At 39.1% G+C, this 17,431-nt stretch overlaps 1 protein-coding gene across 4 annotated transcripts in view; it reads left to right on the top strand.

The window, feature by feature from the left end:
- LOC128698704 (UBX domain-containing protein 6) overlaps positions 1-17,431 on the top strand; it is a 122,185-nt gene that overhangs the window by 62,395 nt on the left and 42,359 nt on the right. For all 4 annotated transcript variants that reach the window (XM_070097759.1, XM_070097760.1, XM_070097758.1 and 1 more), the window contains one exon: positions 9,010-9,162. In XM_070097759.1, coding sequence (XP_069953860.1) covers positions 9,010-9,162 — 153 coding nt within the window. The remainder of the gene's footprint in view (positions 1-9,009; positions 9,163-17,431) is intronic.

The raw sequence follows: 17,431 nt of genomic DNA, 5'->3' as shown, positions 1-17,431 counted from the left end.
ATACACCCTGTCAACTAATAATATGAATACCACCTGGTGGTTCACACTTACACTCACTCACCCATTTGACCATAAACAGAAATATCAATCTCAATCTCAAAATAATGAATCTTAACTAGTCAAAAGTTGGCCTGTGATACTCCAATACTGAAACTATGTAGAGTGCCAAAACAAAAGCATTCACATTGCTAAACTCACAACTAGTACATGTATTTAGTCACTTAGCCATAATACCAACTTATCTCATAATTCTGTAACATTTTAAACCTAAGATTTAATATAAGTCTGCCCGAAATGCCTAGCCATGCTAGGCGTTCTAGTGGTACACTCTGTAATTATTATTTTACTACATGTAAACCACACAATAACCAAATTCTGTAAACTCAGCATTGTAATACTTATCGAGAATAAAGTTTGAATTTGAATAATACATATGTAATAATTCAGATTGCTTCTGCTAGTTGGCACAGCTGGTAAGCAGTAAACATGTTTACATCCCTGTGGGGAGCAGTTCTCTTGTGCTTGCTTGCATCTTTTTACAGTCATTTGGCCAAATTTCTTATGTCTAACCATGGGTCCTAGTGATCTACTGCAGTTAGCCTCAAAAATACTCCATTTTCTCTTACAGTAAGAACATGGGAAGATACTATGGTCAAATTGTGACAGAAATGGCTGACGCTCCTGCCACTGCCACTTCCTCTGCCACCATATTATGGCCTATTTTATTCATTCTAGAGTACATATCATGTTTCTGTGCTAATTATATTGTTTATTATGTCATATTAGATGAATTGTGATAGATAAATAAGCTGTTAAGTTGATTGTAGCGTCATATTTAAGTATTTTTTTCTCGTCTCTCCAGAGTGCAGGAACGAATTAATGGCTTTTCAATTAATTTAAATGAGGAAAATTAATTTGATATACGAGTAAATTGAGCTACGAGCTAGCTCCTGGAACGGATTAAACTCGTAAGTCAAGGTTCCACTGTATTAACCGTATATTGATAATACATATAACATTAGAGGGGCAAGCTGGCCCATATGTCTTCCCTTGTTTATTTTTTTTTTCTTAGTACTGGCCATCTCCCTCCAAGGTAGGGTGACCTGACAGAGAAAACACTTACTGTCAACTCGCTCAGTCACTCTTGTCAGAAAGTTGTGGACATCACAATTCGGATGGCCTTCCAAACTGCAACATCCCCATCCCTCCTTCAGAGTGCAGGTACTGTACTTCCCACTTCCAGGACATATCTAACTCACAGGTTTCCCTGAATCCCTTCATAGATGTTGCTTTGCTCATATTCCAACAGCATGTCTATTCATAACCACTGGTCTCCACTTGCTTCTATCTAACATGCTCACACAAGCATGTTGGATGTCCAAGTCCCTAGCATCAAAAACCTCTTATTATGCCCTCCCTCCAACCTTTCCTAGGATGACCCCTACCCCTCCTTCCCTTCACCCCCAGATTTATGTGCCCTATTCATCATCCTATTTTTCTCCATCTTCTCTAAATGTCCAGACTACCTCAACAACCCCTCCTCAGCCCTCTGAATAATATTTTTGGTAAAGCCAAACCATCTAATCTCTGAACTTCAAATTCTTCATAAGATTCACATCACACATTGCCCTCAAATGTGACATCTTCTACCTCCAGCCTCCTGGCTGCATCATTCAAAACTCATGCTTCATACCCATGCTCATTTTGTTAGTCAAATAAATATTACTTTTCCTTACCTAGCATAGTGTGTGTTAATCTATACTAAATGCTATTTGTTTTGGTAGTTGGGTGTTGGCACAAAGCCTCGCTACAATTTTCTCATTGAAACTTGTTCACTCTATTATCAGTTGCCAACATTTTCAGCAATTGTAGAAACACAGATAAAGTTAAAGGCATGGGAATGTGTAATTATGATAATGTTCATTACTGAGTTACTGGGCTTTATATACATTAAACATTTTTAAGTTACATAAACTATGGAAAACATTAGTTCAGTAAGATTAATGCTATCTAGTGGAGATGACTTGTTCTCTTAGTGTTAATGGTGGGAGACTTAATAGGCCTACTGAATAGATTGAGTAAATCTTCAGAGAGAACTACCTAAATTTTGGTGCATTACACTGTACTTAATTTCTTTTTAAATTTATGGAGAGCGATATTGATCCTCATCTTGTGCTGTAATTTTTTGTGATGGAATTCTCCGGTGGCTTTAAGACAGTAGAATGTAGTCTCATTGCAGTCTTAATTTTTTATTACTGAATTAGTTTTAATTTTGTAATGGGATTCAGCTTCTATTGTGACTTAGGATGGCACTGATATATACTGGTAAATGTTGCTTACACTCATTTAAATATAAGTATTTGTAAATTCAAGGATTATGTGGATTAAAGTAAAGGTTGGATGTGAAAAGTGGGTCATAATAAACGTGTATGCACCTGGAGAAGAGAGGAATGTAGAGGAGAGAGAGAGAGAGAGATTTTGGGAGATGTTAAGTGAATGTATAGGAACCTTTGAACCAAGTGAGAGAGTAATTGTGGTAGGGGACCTGAATGCTAAAGTAGGAGAAACTTTTAGAGAGGGTGTGGTAGGTAAGTTTGGGGTGCCAGGTGTAAATGATAATGGGAGCCCTTTGATTGAACTTTGTATAGAAAGGGGTTTAGTTATAGGTAATACATATTTTAAGAAAAGCAGGATAATTAAGTATACAAGATATGACGTATGGCGAAATGACAGTAGTTTGATAAAAGACTGTTGAGTAGACTTCAGGATGTACATGTTTATAGAGGGGCCACAGATATATCAGATCACTTTTTAGTTGTAGCTACACTGAGAGTAAAAGGTAGATGGGATACAAGGAGAATAGAAGCATCAGGGAAGAGAGAGGTGAAGGTTTATAAACTAAAAGAGGAGGCAGTTAGGGTAAGATATAAACAGCTATTGGAGGATAGATGGGCTAATGAGGGCATAGGCAATGGGATCGAAGAGGTATGGGGTAGGTTTAAAAATGTAGTGTTAGTGTTCAGCAGAAGTTTGTGGTTACAGGAAAGTGGGTGCGGGAGGGAAGAGGAGCGATTGGTGGAATGATGATGTAAAGAGAGTAGTAAGGGAGAAAAAGTTAGCATATGGGAAGTTTGTACAAAGTAGAAGTGATGCAAGGAGGGAAGAGTATATAGAGAAAGAGAGAGGTTAAGAGAGTGGTGAAGCAATGTAAAAAGAGAGCAAATGAGAGAGTGGGTGAGATGTTATCAACAAATTTTGTTGAAAATAAGAAAAAGTTTTGGAGTGAGATTAACAAGTTAAGAAAGCCTAGAGAACAAATGGATTTGTCAGTTAAAAATAGGAGAGGAGAGTTATTAAATGGAGAGTTAGAGGTATTGGGAAGATGGAAGGAATATTTTGAGGAATTGTTAAATGTTGATGAAGATAGGGAAGCTGTGATTTCGTGTATAGGGCAAGGAGGAATAACATCTTGTAGGAGTGAGGAAGAGCCAGTTGTGAGTGTGGGGAAAGTTCGTGAGGCAGTAGGCAAAATGAAAGGGGGTAAGGCAGCCGGGATTGATGGGATAAAGATAGAAATGTTAAAAGCAGGTGGGGATATAGTTTTGGAGTGGTTGGTGCAATTATTTAATAAATGTATGGAAGAGGGTAAGGTACCTAGGGATTGGCAGAGAGCATGCATAGTTCCTTTGTATAAAGTCAAAGGGGACAAAAGAGAGTGCAAAAATTATAGGGGGATAAGTCTGTTGAGTATACCTGGTAAAGTGTATGGTAGAGTTATTATTGAAAGAATTAAGAGTATGACGGAGAATAGGATAGCAGATGAACAAGGAGGCTTTAGGAAAGGTAGGGGGTGTGTGAACCAGGTGTTTACAGTGAAACATATAAGTGAACAGTATTTAGATAAGGCTAAAGAGGTTTTTGTGGCATTTATGGATTTTTAAAAGGCGTATGACAGGGTGGATAGGGGGGCAATGTGGCAGATGTTGCAGGTGTATGGTGTAGGAGGTAAGTTACTGAAAGCAGTGAAGAGTTTTTACGAGGATAGTGAGGCTCAAGTTAGAGTATGTAGGAAAGAGGGAGATTATTTCCCAGTAAAAGTAGGCCTTAGACAAGGATGTGTGATGTCACCGTGGTTGTTTAATATATTTATAGATGGGGTTGTAAGAGAAGTAAACGCGAGGGTCTTGGCAAGAGGCGTGGAGATAAAAGATAAAGAATCGCACATAACGTGGGAGTTGTCACAGTTGCTTTTTCCTGATGACACTGTGCTCTTGGGAGATTCTGAAGAGAAGTTGCAGAGGTTGGTGGATGAATTTGGTAGGGTATGCAAAAGAAGAAAATTAAAAGTGAATACAGGAAAGAGTAAGGTTATGAAGATACCAAAAAGATTAGGTGATGAAAGATTGGATATCAGATTGGGGGGAGAGAGTATGGAGGAGGTGAGTGTATTCAGATATTTGGGAGTGGACGTGTCAGTGGATGGGTCTATGAAAGATGAGGTGAATCATAGAATTGATGAGGGGAAAAGGGTGAGCGGTGCACTTAAGAGTCTGTGGAGACAAAGAACTTTGTCCTTGGAGGCAGAGGGGAATGTATGAGAGTATAGTTTTACCAACACTCTTATATGGGTGTGAAGCATGGGTGATGAATGTTTCAGCGAGGAGAAGGCTGGAGGCAGTGGAGATGTCATGTCTGAGGGCAATGTGTGGTGTGAATATAATGCAGAGAATTCGTAGTTTGGAAGTTAGGAAGAGGTGCGGGATTACCAAAACTGTTGTCCAGAGGGCTGAGGAAGGGTTGTTGAGGTGGTTCGGACATGTAGAGAGAATGGAGTGGAACAGAATGACTTCAAGAGTGTATCAGTCTGTAGTGGAAGGAAGGTGGGGTAGGGGTCGGCCTAGGAAAGGTAGGAGGGAGGGGGTAAAGGAGGTTTTGTGTGCGAGGGGCTTGGACTTCCAGCGGGCATGCGTGAGCGTGTTTGATAGGAGTGAATGGAGACAAATGGTTTTTAATACTTGATGTGCTGTTGGAGTGTGAGCAAAGTAACATTTATGAAGGGATTCAGGGAAACCGGCAGGCCGGACTTGAGTCCTGGAGATGGGAAGTACAGTGCCTGCACTCTGAAGGAGGGGTGTTAATGTTGCAGTTTAAAAACTGTAGTGTAAAGCACCCTTCTGGCAAGACAGTGATGGAGTGAATGATGGTGAAAGTTTTTCTTTTTCGGGCCACCCTGCCTTGGTGGGAATCGGCCAGTGTGTTAATAATAATTTGTTACTGTCTTCCACCAAGGCAGAGTGACCCAAAAGAAAGGAAAACCCAAAAAGAAAGAAAAAACTTTCATTATCAGTCAACATTTTCACCATCACTCATACATAATCATTGTCTTTGCAGAGGCACCCCAATATGACAGTTTAGATAGTCACTCCAAACTGCCAATATCCCAAATCCCTCCTTTAAAGTGCAGGCATTGTACTTCCCATTTCCAGGACTCAAGTCCTGCTAACCAGTTTCCCTAAATCCCTTCACAAAATATTACCCTGCTCACACTCCAGCAGCTCGTCAGGTCCCAAGAACCATTCGTCTCCATTCATTCCTATCTAACACGCTCACGCACGCTTGCTGGAAATATGTATGTACATTTTTTTTTTTTTTAAAACAAGTCGACTGTCTCCCACCGAGGCAGGGTGACCCAAAAAGAAAGAAAATCCCCAAATAGAAAATACTTTCATCATCATTCAACACAGTGAAATTTCACCTCACTCACACATAATCACTGTTTTTGCAGAGGTGCCCAGAATACAACAGTTTAGTAGTATATACATATAAAAATACACAATATATCCCTTTAAACTGCCAGTATCTCAAACCCCTCCTTTAGAGTGCAGGCATTGTACTTCCCATTTCCAAGACTCAAGTCTGGTTATATAAAATAACCGGTTTCCCTGAATCCCTTCACTAAATATTACCCTGCTCACACTCCAAGAGCTCGTCAGGTCCCAAATACCATTCGTCTCCATTCACTCCTATCTAACATGCTCACACACGCTTGCTGGATGTCCAAACCCCTTGCCCACATCACCATCTTTACCCCCTCCCTCCAACCTTTTCGAGGACGACCCCTACCCCGCCTTCCTTCCTCTACAGATTTACATGCTCTCCATGTCATTCTACTTTGATCTATTCTCTCTAAATGACCAAATCAGCTCAACAGACCCTCTTCAGTCTTCTGACTAATACTTTTATTAACTCCACACCTTCTCCTAGTTTCCACACTCCCAATTTTCTGCATAATATTTACACCACACATTGCCCTTAGACAGAACATCTCCACTGCCTCCAACAGCCTCCTGGCTGCTGCATTTACAACCCAAGCTTCACACCCATATAAGAGTGTTGGTACTACTATACTTTCATACATTCCCTTCTTTACCTCCATAAAAACCATACCACGGGCGGGATTTGAACTCGCGGTCAGAGAGTCTCAAAACTGAGTCCCTTTGCCTCCATAGATAATACTTTTTGCCTCCACATATACCTCAAAGCACCACTCACCTTTTTTCCTTCATCAGTTCTATGATTAACCTCATCCTTCATAAATCCATCCGCTGACATGTCAACTCCCAAATATCTGAAAACATTCACTTCTTCCATACTTCTCTGCCCCAATTTGATATCCAATTTTTCTTTGTCTAAATCATTTGATACTATCATCACCTTACTCTTTTCTATGTTCACTTTCAACTTTCTACCTTTACACACACACTCAAACTCATCTACTAACCTTTGTAATTTTTCTGAAGTAAAATTCTGGTAAGGTCAATTTGGTTGACATTTTCTTATTTCTTTAAACACAGATTTAAACTGGATAACATTTATGAAGGGATTCAGGGAATCTGGTTAGTGAAGCATGTTTTGTAATGTAGAAGTACAGTGCCTTCACTTTGAAGGATGAGTGAATATGGTTGGATTTGGAATGTTAATTGAATTGTGATGTCTGTGGACTCTTGGCAAGGGAACTACTGAAAGATGATGTTTCATGCTTTGGATTATCTTGATTTGTTTGAAAGGGCCATCATTTTAAGGGTTAAATTAAAACAAATGGTTAGTGTAGATTAATATTAGAAAAGTATGATAAATGAAGAACAAGAAGCCACCACTGCAAACTGAGAAAAAATGTTGAAAAAATACTGGAAAGTTTGTCCTCATAAAGTTGTAGAACACAGAAATGGTATACAGTAGGATATAGTCCTGCTATTACATGAATAATGAAACAAATGTTATACATATAGTAATATGAACACTGAGTATGGAAGTCAAAAATTATGGTATATACAGTAAATATAAATACATATAGTACAGTGGACCCTTGAATTTCGTCCCCCTTGAATATCGGGAATATTGGAAATCGGTGACTTTTTTCCTCAAAATATTGGCTTGATTTTCGTGATTTGACTCTGAAATTGGCGGTCGCATGAAACGCCTCCTGGTAATGGGCATTGGTCCTGCTTATCCTCCAGACTTGGAAGAGTTTATCTTCAACACAGTGAAGTTCTTGCCCCCTAATACCACTCCTCCAGCCCATGAACCAACAGATCATTTCAAACTTCAAAAAACTCTACACCAAAACAGTGTTTCAAAAGTGCTTTAACAGAACCTCAGACTCTGAATTGACCCTAAGAGAGTTTTGGAAAGATCACTTCAATATCCTCCATGCATAAGCCTTATAGTAAGGCTTGGGAGGGAGTGACTTCCAGAGTGACTTGGAGAAAACTCTGGCCAGAATGTGTCCTCAATAAAGATTTTGAAGGGTTTGAGGCTGACCTTGACAACCCTATGCCAGTTGTGGATTCTGTTGTGGCACTGGGGATGTCATTGGGGTTGGAAGTTGGTAACGAGGATGTGGAAGAGTTGGTGGAGGACCACAATGAAGAGCTAACCACTGAAGAGCTGCTAGACCTTAATCTGCAACAGCAACAGACCACAGCTCAAGAAATTGCTTCAGATGAGGAGGAAGAGAGAGGAAAGAAGTTGCTTTCTTCAGAGATTAAGGAGATGTGTGCAATGTGGACTAGGATGGAAAGATTTGTGGAGGAGCATCACCCTGACAAAGCTGTTGCAGGCCGTGTATGCAACATTTTCAGTGACAATGTCTTGTCTCATTTTAGGCAAGTGTTAAAGAAACACCAGAAACAGACCTTTCTGGAACAATTTTTTTGAGCGACAGGGGTCCAGTGACTCTCAAGCTGGTCCTAGTGGCATTAAAAAACAAAGAAGGAAAGTAACCACGGTAAAGTACTTGGTACATGAAGTCTTTATGGAAGGGGATTTCCCTTCCAAAGAATAGTAACTCTTCCATCTTCCTGTCTTCCACACATCAACAACTCTTCAATAAAATTAAGTGTCAAGTTATTATTGTTTTATTCTTCATGTCTCATTGTTTTCTGTGTAGATAAATGTACATATAATGTAAAAAAAAAAAAAACTTTTAATATTTTTGGGTGTCTGGAACAGATTAATTTGATTTACATTATTTCTTATGGGGAAAATGGTTTTGAAAATCATGAATTTTGAATTTCGGCAGACTCCCTGGCACGGATTAATCATGAAATTCAAGGATCCACTGTAGTTAATAACATAAATTCTTTTATAGATTTATAAATTGTTCTAGTATCTTTATAGTGTATTTAAAGTAAGATTCTTTTGCAGGTCACTTCACATTAATTGTAACAGACTTCAAAAAATATCAGTAGACTGTATTCCTGAGGAAATGTAACTTGAGTGCACTGCTAGATCATTATAGTGTAAAAAAAAAATGAGAGAGCCTTGTAGAGTGTTGTAGCAGAATAATTAAAGTCAGCATTTGATGTCTGTGATGAAGCGCTTCTCCATAACATCATATAATATCCTCTTTCTGCTGTACTTGTATTGTGAAATATTTTATTCAGTGGTAAATGTAAATAGATATTAGGCTGTAAAGTTCCATAGTTTAGATTATTTGTTGTTGTGCAGTCTTTCTGGTGATGGTCAGCAGCGACACCATACTCCTAAGTCAACCCACAGTGTGCCCCAGCAGCGTCACTTACCCACCTACGATGCTCAGCGTGCTGGGGCAGCAGCTCTGGCCAGGCTTGAACAACAGTCAAAGAAGACAGACGTTAACTGGTAGGTTTTTGAGTTTCTTGTTTCTCTCTCGCTCGCTCACATGTGTACGTAAGTACGTATAGATAAATCTGCATTAGTTATTGTTAGTAGATTATTTTATAAGCGTGGGAAGGTCATTTGAATTTTGAGCTGTAGTTTTAAGGCAGTGACACAGTACCTGGTAGTTCTAGCAGACAAAGTTCACATATAATCCTGGTACTGTGTACAGTACATTAATGGACTAATAGGGGGAGGAAGTATGCAATAATGCCAACTGTTTGCAAATTCCAAGTTACGAAATTATTTCATGATTGTCTGGCAGTGGACTTGATCTGCTAATGCATAGGACAACCAGACACTAAGAATATGGATATTGTATCCTGTAATACTACTGTTACAGTACAGTACTGTAATTTACTTGCCTTTTTGTGGTGGAGAGATGAGATGACTAAGAATAACATTTATTCTGAGTCAGAGGAACTGTAAAGCTCTATTAGCAAGAATAATGAAAAGTATGTGGCTGAGTAGATGGACGTAGATGACTGAGAAGATAAATGTAGATGGCTGAGAATACAGGCATAGATGGCCGAGAATACAGATGTAGATGGCTGAGAATACAGATGTAGATGGCTGAGAATACAGATGTAGATGGCTGAGAATACAGATGTAGATGGCTGAGAATACAGACGTATATGGCTGAGAATACAGACGTAGATGGCTGAGAATACAGATGTAGATGACTGAGAATACAGATGTAGATGGCTGAGAATACAGACGTATATGGCTGAGAATACAGACGTAGATGGCCGAGATTACAGATGTAGATGGCTGAGAATACAGATGTAGATGGCTGAGAATACAGACGTATATGGCTGAGAATACAGACGTAGATGGCTGAGAATACAGATGTAGATGGCTGAGAATACAGATGTAGATGGCTGAGAATACAGACGTATATGGCTGAGAATACAGACGTAGATGGCCGAGATTACAGATGTAGATGGCTGAGAATACAGGCGTAGATGGCTGAGAATATGGACATAGATGGCTGAGAATAGATGTAGATGGCTGAGAATACAGACATAGATGGCTGAGAATACAGACATAGATGGCTGAGAATACAAACGTAGAAGGCTGAGAATACAGACACAGAATGCTGAGAATACAGATGTAGAAAGCTGAGAATACAGATGTAGAAGGCTGAGAAGACAGACATAGATGACTGAAAGACAGACATAGATGACTGAACACCACATGTTTTCTCTTGGCACCACCACTTGCTCTAGAAACCACTGTTAATTGTTCTTTACTTAACAGGTTGACAATGACAAGTTTATTTTAGCATGATACATGTTTGTACAGAGGAGTGTAACAATTTGGTGAACATTCCAAAAGCCCCTTTATATGCAGAGCATATCAGGCAAACTTAAGACTAACTTAAGATTAATAAGGCAGTAACAGTGTAGTAATTTTACATATGGTTGTTAGGTGAGTTACAGTGAATACAAGAAAATTGAATATTCAACTAGTTTATGCTATATGGCTTTAGTAAGTTCAGTAGAGAATAATTACAGTAGAGAACAATAAAGTTACACAAAATACTATAAATCCGGGGTAAAATTGGAGACTAAATGAGGAGTGCACAAGTGAGTGAGCATAGACAATAAATTGGTGCAGGTGGCCTATGGCTGAGGGAACTTCAAAGAGACAGGTCCTGGATGTGGCTCCCTTTACGGGACAAATGTCAGAGTTAGTAGACTTAGTCTGACACTTCAGGAGACAGCCAGACACTATCATGAAGGACAAAATATAGAATTACTGACTTTTATTAATTTTTCCAATAGTTAGTGTTTGTACAGGCAATTTTTTACATCTGAACTTGCCAAAATTAGTTAATGAGAAGTTTTACTGTATATGTACATATCTTTCTTTCTTTCAACACACCGGCCATATCCCAAAAAGGCAGGGTGGCCCAAAAGGAAAAATGAAAGTATCTCCTTTTACATTTAGTAATATATACAGGAGAAGGGGTTACTAGCCCCTTGCTCCCGGCATTTTAGTCGCCTCTTACAACACGCATGGCTTACGGAGGAAGAATTCTGTTCCACTTCCCCATGGGGATAAGAGGAAATAAACAAGAATAAGAACTAGAAAGAAAATAGAAGAAAACCCAGAGGGGTGTGTATATATATGCTTGTACATGTATGTGTAGTGTGACCTAAGTGTAAGTAGAAGTAGCAAGACATACCTGAAATCTTGCATGTTAATGAGGCAGAAAAAAGGACACCAGCAATCCCACCATCATGTAAAACAATTACAGGCTTTCATTTTACACTCACTTGGCAGGATGGTAGTACCTCCCTGGGCGGTTGCTGTCTACCAACCTACTACCTAGATATGTACATCTTTTTCTTTCTTTTAACACACCGGCCATATCCCACCAAGGCAGGGTGGCCCAAAAGGAAAAACGAAAGTTTCTCCTTTTACATTTAGTAATATATACAGGAGAAGGGGTTACTAGCCCCTTGCTCCTGTCATTTTAGTCGCCTCTTACAACACGCATGGCTTACGGAGGAAGAATTCTGTTCCACTTCCCCATGGAGGTAATAAGAAATAAACAAGAACTAGTAAGAAAATAGAAGAAAACCCAGCGGGGTGTGTATATACGGTAGTACCTCCCTGGGCAGTTGCTGTCTACCAACCTACTTCCTAGATATGTACATTTTTTTTTTTTTTTTTTTTTTCTTCTTCTTCAACAAGTCGGTCGTCTCCCACCGAGGCAGGGTGACCCATAAAAGAAAGAAAATCCCCAAAAAGAAAATACTTTCATCATCATTCAACACTTTCACCACACGCACACATTATCACTGCTTTTGCAGAGGTGCTCAGAATACAACAGTTTAGAAGCATATACATATAAAGATACACAACATATCCCTCCAAACTGCCAATATCCCAAACCCCTCCTTTAAAGTGCAGGCATTGTACTTCCCATTTTCAGGACTCAAGTCCGACTATATGAAAATAACCGGTTTCCCTGAATCCCTTCACTAAATATTACCCTGCTCACACTCCAACAGATCGTCAGGTCCCAAGTATCATTCATCTCCATTCACTCCTATCTAACACGCTCATGCACGCTTGCTGGAAGTCCAAGCCCCTCGCCCACAAAACCTCCTTTACTCCCTCTTTCCAACCCTTTCGAGGACGACCCCTACCCCTCTTTCCTTCCCCTATAGATTTATATGCTTTCCATGTCATTCTACTTTGATCCATTCTCTCTAAATGACCAAACCACCTCAACAACCCCTCTTCTGCCCTCTGACTAATGCTTTTATTAACTCCACACCTTCTCCTAATTTCCACACTTTGAATTTTCTGCATAATATTTACACCACACATTGCCCTTAGACAGGACATCTCCACTGCCTCCAACCGTCTCCTCGCTGCTGCATTTACCACCCAAGCTTCACATCCATATAAGAGTGTTGGTACTACTATACTTTCATACATTCCCTTCTTTGCCTCCATAGATAACGTTTTTTGACTCCACATATACCTCAACGCACCACTCACCTTTTTTCCCTCATCAATTCTATGATTAACCTCATCCTTCATAAATCCATCCGCCGACACGTCAACTCCCAAGTATCTGAAAACATTCACTTCTTCCATACTCCTCCTCCCCAATTTGATATCCAATTTTTCTTTATCTAAATCATTTGATACCCTCATCACCTTACTCTTTTCTATGTTCACTTTCAACTTTCTACCTTTACACACATTCTCAAACTCATCCACTAACCTTTGCAATTTTTCTTTAGAATCTCCCATAAGCACAGTATCATCTGCAAAAAGTAACTGTGTCAATTCCCATTTTGAATTTGATTCCCCATAATTTAATCCCACCCCTCTCCCGAACACCCTAGCATTTACTTCTTTTACAACCCCATCTATAAATATATTAAACAACCATGGTGACATTACACATCCCTGTCTAAGACCTACTTTTACCGGGAAGTATTCTCCCTCTCTTCTACACACCCTAACCTGAGCCTCACTATCCTCATAAAAGCTCTTTACAGCATTTAGTAACTTACCACCTATTCCATAAACTTGCAACATCTGCCACATTGCTCCTCTATCCACTCTATCATATGCCTTTTCTAAATCCATAAATGCAATAAAAACTTCCCTACCTTTATCCAAATACTGTTCACATATATGCTTCAATGTAAACACTTGATCTACACATCCCCTACCCACTCTGAAACCTCCTTGCTCATCCGCAATTCTACATTCTGTCTTACCTCTAATTCTTTCAATTATAACTCTACCGTATACTTTTCCTGGTATACTCAGTAAACTTATTCCTCTATAATTTTTACAATCTCTTTTGTCCCCTTTCCCTTTATATAAAGGGACTATACATGCTCTCCGCCAATCCTTAGGTACCTTCCTCTCTTCCATACATTTATTAAACAAAAGTACCAACCACTCCAACACTATATCCACCCCTGCTTTTAACATTTCTGTCATGATCCCATCAGTTCCAGCTGCTTTACCCCCTTTCATTCTACGTAATGCCTCACGTACCTCTACTACACTTACATTCTGCTCTTCTTCACTCCTAAAAGATGGTATACCTCCCTGGCCAGTGCATGAAATTACCGCCTCCCTTTCTTCCTCAACATTTAAAAGTTCCTCAAAATATTCTCGCCATCTACCTAATACCTCCCTCTCCCCATCTACTAACTCCCCTACTCTGTTTTTAACGGACAAATCCATACTTTCCCTAGGCTTTCTTAACTTGTTTAACTCCAAAATTTTTTCTTATTTTCATTAAAATTTCTTGACAGTGCCTCTCCCACTCTTTCATCTGCTCTCCTTTTGCACTCTCTCACCACTCTCTTCACCTTTCTTTTACTCTCCATATACTCTGCTCTTCTTATAACACTTCTGCTTTGTAAAAACCTCTCGTAAGCTACCTTTTTCTCTTTTATCACACCCTTTACTTTATCATTCCACCAATCACTCCTCTTTCCTCCTGCCCCCACCCTCCTATAACCACAAACTTCTGCCCCCACCCTCCTATAACCACAAACTTCTGCCCCACATTCTAATACTGCATTTTTAAAACTATTCCAACCCTCTTCAACCCCCCCACTACTCATCTTTGCACTAGCCCACCTTTCTGCCATATATTCAATATTATTTACATTGAGTTATTATCAGTTCATACACACTGCATTAGCTACTTCAGCCCTATTTTAATGTATTGTTCTGTAAAGTGGTATCATAATCACTTGTTGAAAGTAATAGTACTGAACTGTTAATTCCTTTTGACTTTGAAGGTCTTTGTTATATTAAAATAATAGTTTTATTTATAGAAACTCCAGTATATAAGGTACTTTTATGGAAAATGACAGTCTGATACTGATAAACACTTTGGGCAGAACTCAAGCTAATACAAAACTTGCACTAAATACAGTCATACCCCCACTTTACGTTATTTTGGGTTACATCGGATTCTAGAGTAAATTTCAGTTCAGTGAATGTCATTATGTCTGACTTTGTCACTCAGCAGTGTCACCTGTGTCATAATAAAAGGACATGAAATAAATAAATTTTTCCTTAAAATTTATTTAACATAACACACAAAAATTAACAAAAGATAAAATAAGCTAAAAAAATTTAAAATACAATAAAAACACATTAAAACATGAAAAAATGTATATATTTTTTTTTTAACAAGTCGGCCGTCTCCCACCGAGGCAGGGTGACCCAAAAAGAAAGAAAATCCCCATAAAGAAAATACTTTTATCATCATTCAACACTTTCACCTCACTCACACATAATCACTGTTTTTGCAGAGGTGCTCAGAACACAACAGTTTAGAAGCATATACGTATGAAGATACACAATATATCCCTCCAAACTGCTAATATCCCGAAACCCCTCCTTTAGAGTGCAGGCATTGTACTTCCCATTTCCAGGACTCAGGTCCGGCTATATAAAAATAACTGGTTTCCCTGAATCCCTTCACTAAGTATTACCCTGCTCACACTCCAACAGATCGTCAGGTCCCAAATACCATTTGTCTCCATTCACTCCTATCGAGCATGCTCACACACGCCTGCTTAAAGTCCAAGCTCCTCGCCCACAAAACCTCCCTTATCCCTTCCTTCCAACCTTTTTGAGGACGACCCCTACCCCGCCTTCCTTCCCCTACAGATTTAAATGCTCTCCATGTCATTCTACTTTGATCCATTCTCTCTAAATGACCAAACCACCTCAACAACCCCTCTTCGGTCTTCTGACTAATACTTTTATTAACTCCACACCTTCTCCTAATTTCTACACTCCGAATTTTCTGCATAATATTTACACCACACATTGCCCTTAGACAGGACATCTCCACTGCCTCCAACCGCCTCCTTGCTGCTGCATTCACAACCCAAGCTTCACACCCATATAAGAGTGTTGGTACTACTATACTTTCATATATTCCCTTCTTTGCCTCCATAGATAATGTTTTTTGTCTCCACATATACCTCAACGCACCACTCACGTTTTTTCCCCTCATCAATTCTATGATTAACCTCATCCTTCATAAATCCATCCACCGACACGTCAACTCCCAAGTATCTGAAAACATTCACTTCTTCCATATTCCTCCTCCCCAATTTGTTATCCTATTTTTCTTTATCTAAATCATTTGATACTCTCATCACCTTACTCTCTTCTATGTTCACTTTCAACTTTCTACCTTTACACACACTTCCAAACTCGTTCACTAAAATTTGCAATTTTTCTTTAGAATCTCCCATAAGCACAGTATCATCAGCAAAAAAGCAACTGTGTCAATTCCCATTTTGTATTGATTTCCCATAATTTAATCCCACCCCTCTCCCAAACACCGTAGCATTTACTTCTTTTACAACCCCATCTATAAATACATTAAACAACCATGGTGACATTACACATCCCTGTCTAAGACCTACTTTTACCGGGAAGTAGTCTCCCTCTCTTCTACACACCCTAACCTGATCCTCACTATCCTCATAAAAACTCTTTACTGCATTTAGTAACTTACCACCTATTCCATATATTTGCAACATCTGCCACATTGCTCCCCTATCCACTCTATCATATGCCTTTTCTAAATCCATAAATGCAATAAAAACTTCTCTACCTTTATCTAAATACTGTTCACATATATGCTTCAATGTAAACCACTTGATCTACACATCCCCTACCTACTCTAAAACCTCCTTGCTCATCCGCAATCCTACATTCTGTCTTACCTCTAATTCTTTCAATAATAACCCTACCGTACACTTTTCCTGGTATACTCAGTAAACTTATTCCTCTATAATTTTTACGATCTCTTTTGTCCCCCTTCCCTTTATATAAAGGGACTATACATGCTCTCTGCCAATCCCTAGGTACCTCCCCCTCTTTCATACATTTATTAAACAAAAATCGCTGTACAGCCTTTGTGGGTTAGCGCTTCTTTTTGATTATAATAATAATTAAAAAAAAATACCAACCACTCCAACACTATATCCCCCCCCCCCCTGCTTTTAACATTTCTGTCATGATCCCGTCAGTTCCAGCTGCTTTACCCCCTTTCATTCTACGTAATGCCTCACGCACCTCCCCCACACTCGCATCCTGTTCTTCTTCACTCCTAAAAGATGGTATACCTCCCTGGCCAATGCATGAAATTACCACTTCCCTTTCTTCGTTGACATTTAAAAGTTCCTCAAAATATTCTCGCCATTTACCCAAAACCTCCATTTCCCCATCTACTAACTTCCCTACTATGTTTTTAACTGACAAATGCATTTGTTCTCTAGGCTTTCTTAACTTGTTTAACTCACTCCAAAATATTTTCTTATTTTCATTAAAATTTCTTGACAGTGCCTCTCCCACTCTATCATCTGCTCTCCTTTTACTCTCTTACCACTCTTTACCTTTCTTTTACTCTCCTTATAAAAGAAAAATGTATATATATACAATAAAATATTTACATTGAGAAATTGTAAACAAATGTCCGTCATTACACCACTGTCTTGTTGCGTGGCAGCGTTGCTTCTGGTTCTCATTCAAAACAAGTACAATGCCATATGCATATTTGTCCATGCTGCAGTTGTGTGCTTGTTTTGCCTTTCGCTGTTATTTTTGGTATTATTCCCTTACTGTGTCTGTTAGTCATGGGTTTTAAGAAGGATAGTGCTAGTGATTTTAATTGTGTTTATTATTCTTAAAAATACAGTGGACCCCC

Source organism: Cherax quadricarinatus, chromosome 59, assembly GCF_038502225.1.
Source record: "Cherax quadricarinatus isolate ZL_2023a chromosome 59, ASM3850222v1, whole genome shotgun sequence".
Taxonomy (NCBI): domain Eukaryota; kingdom Metazoa; phylum Arthropoda; class Malacostraca; order Decapoda; family Parastacidae; genus Cherax; species Cherax quadricarinatus.
The sequence above is the reverse complement of the archived record's forward strand: the minus strand, read 5'-3'. Positions and strand labels throughout refer to the sequence as shown.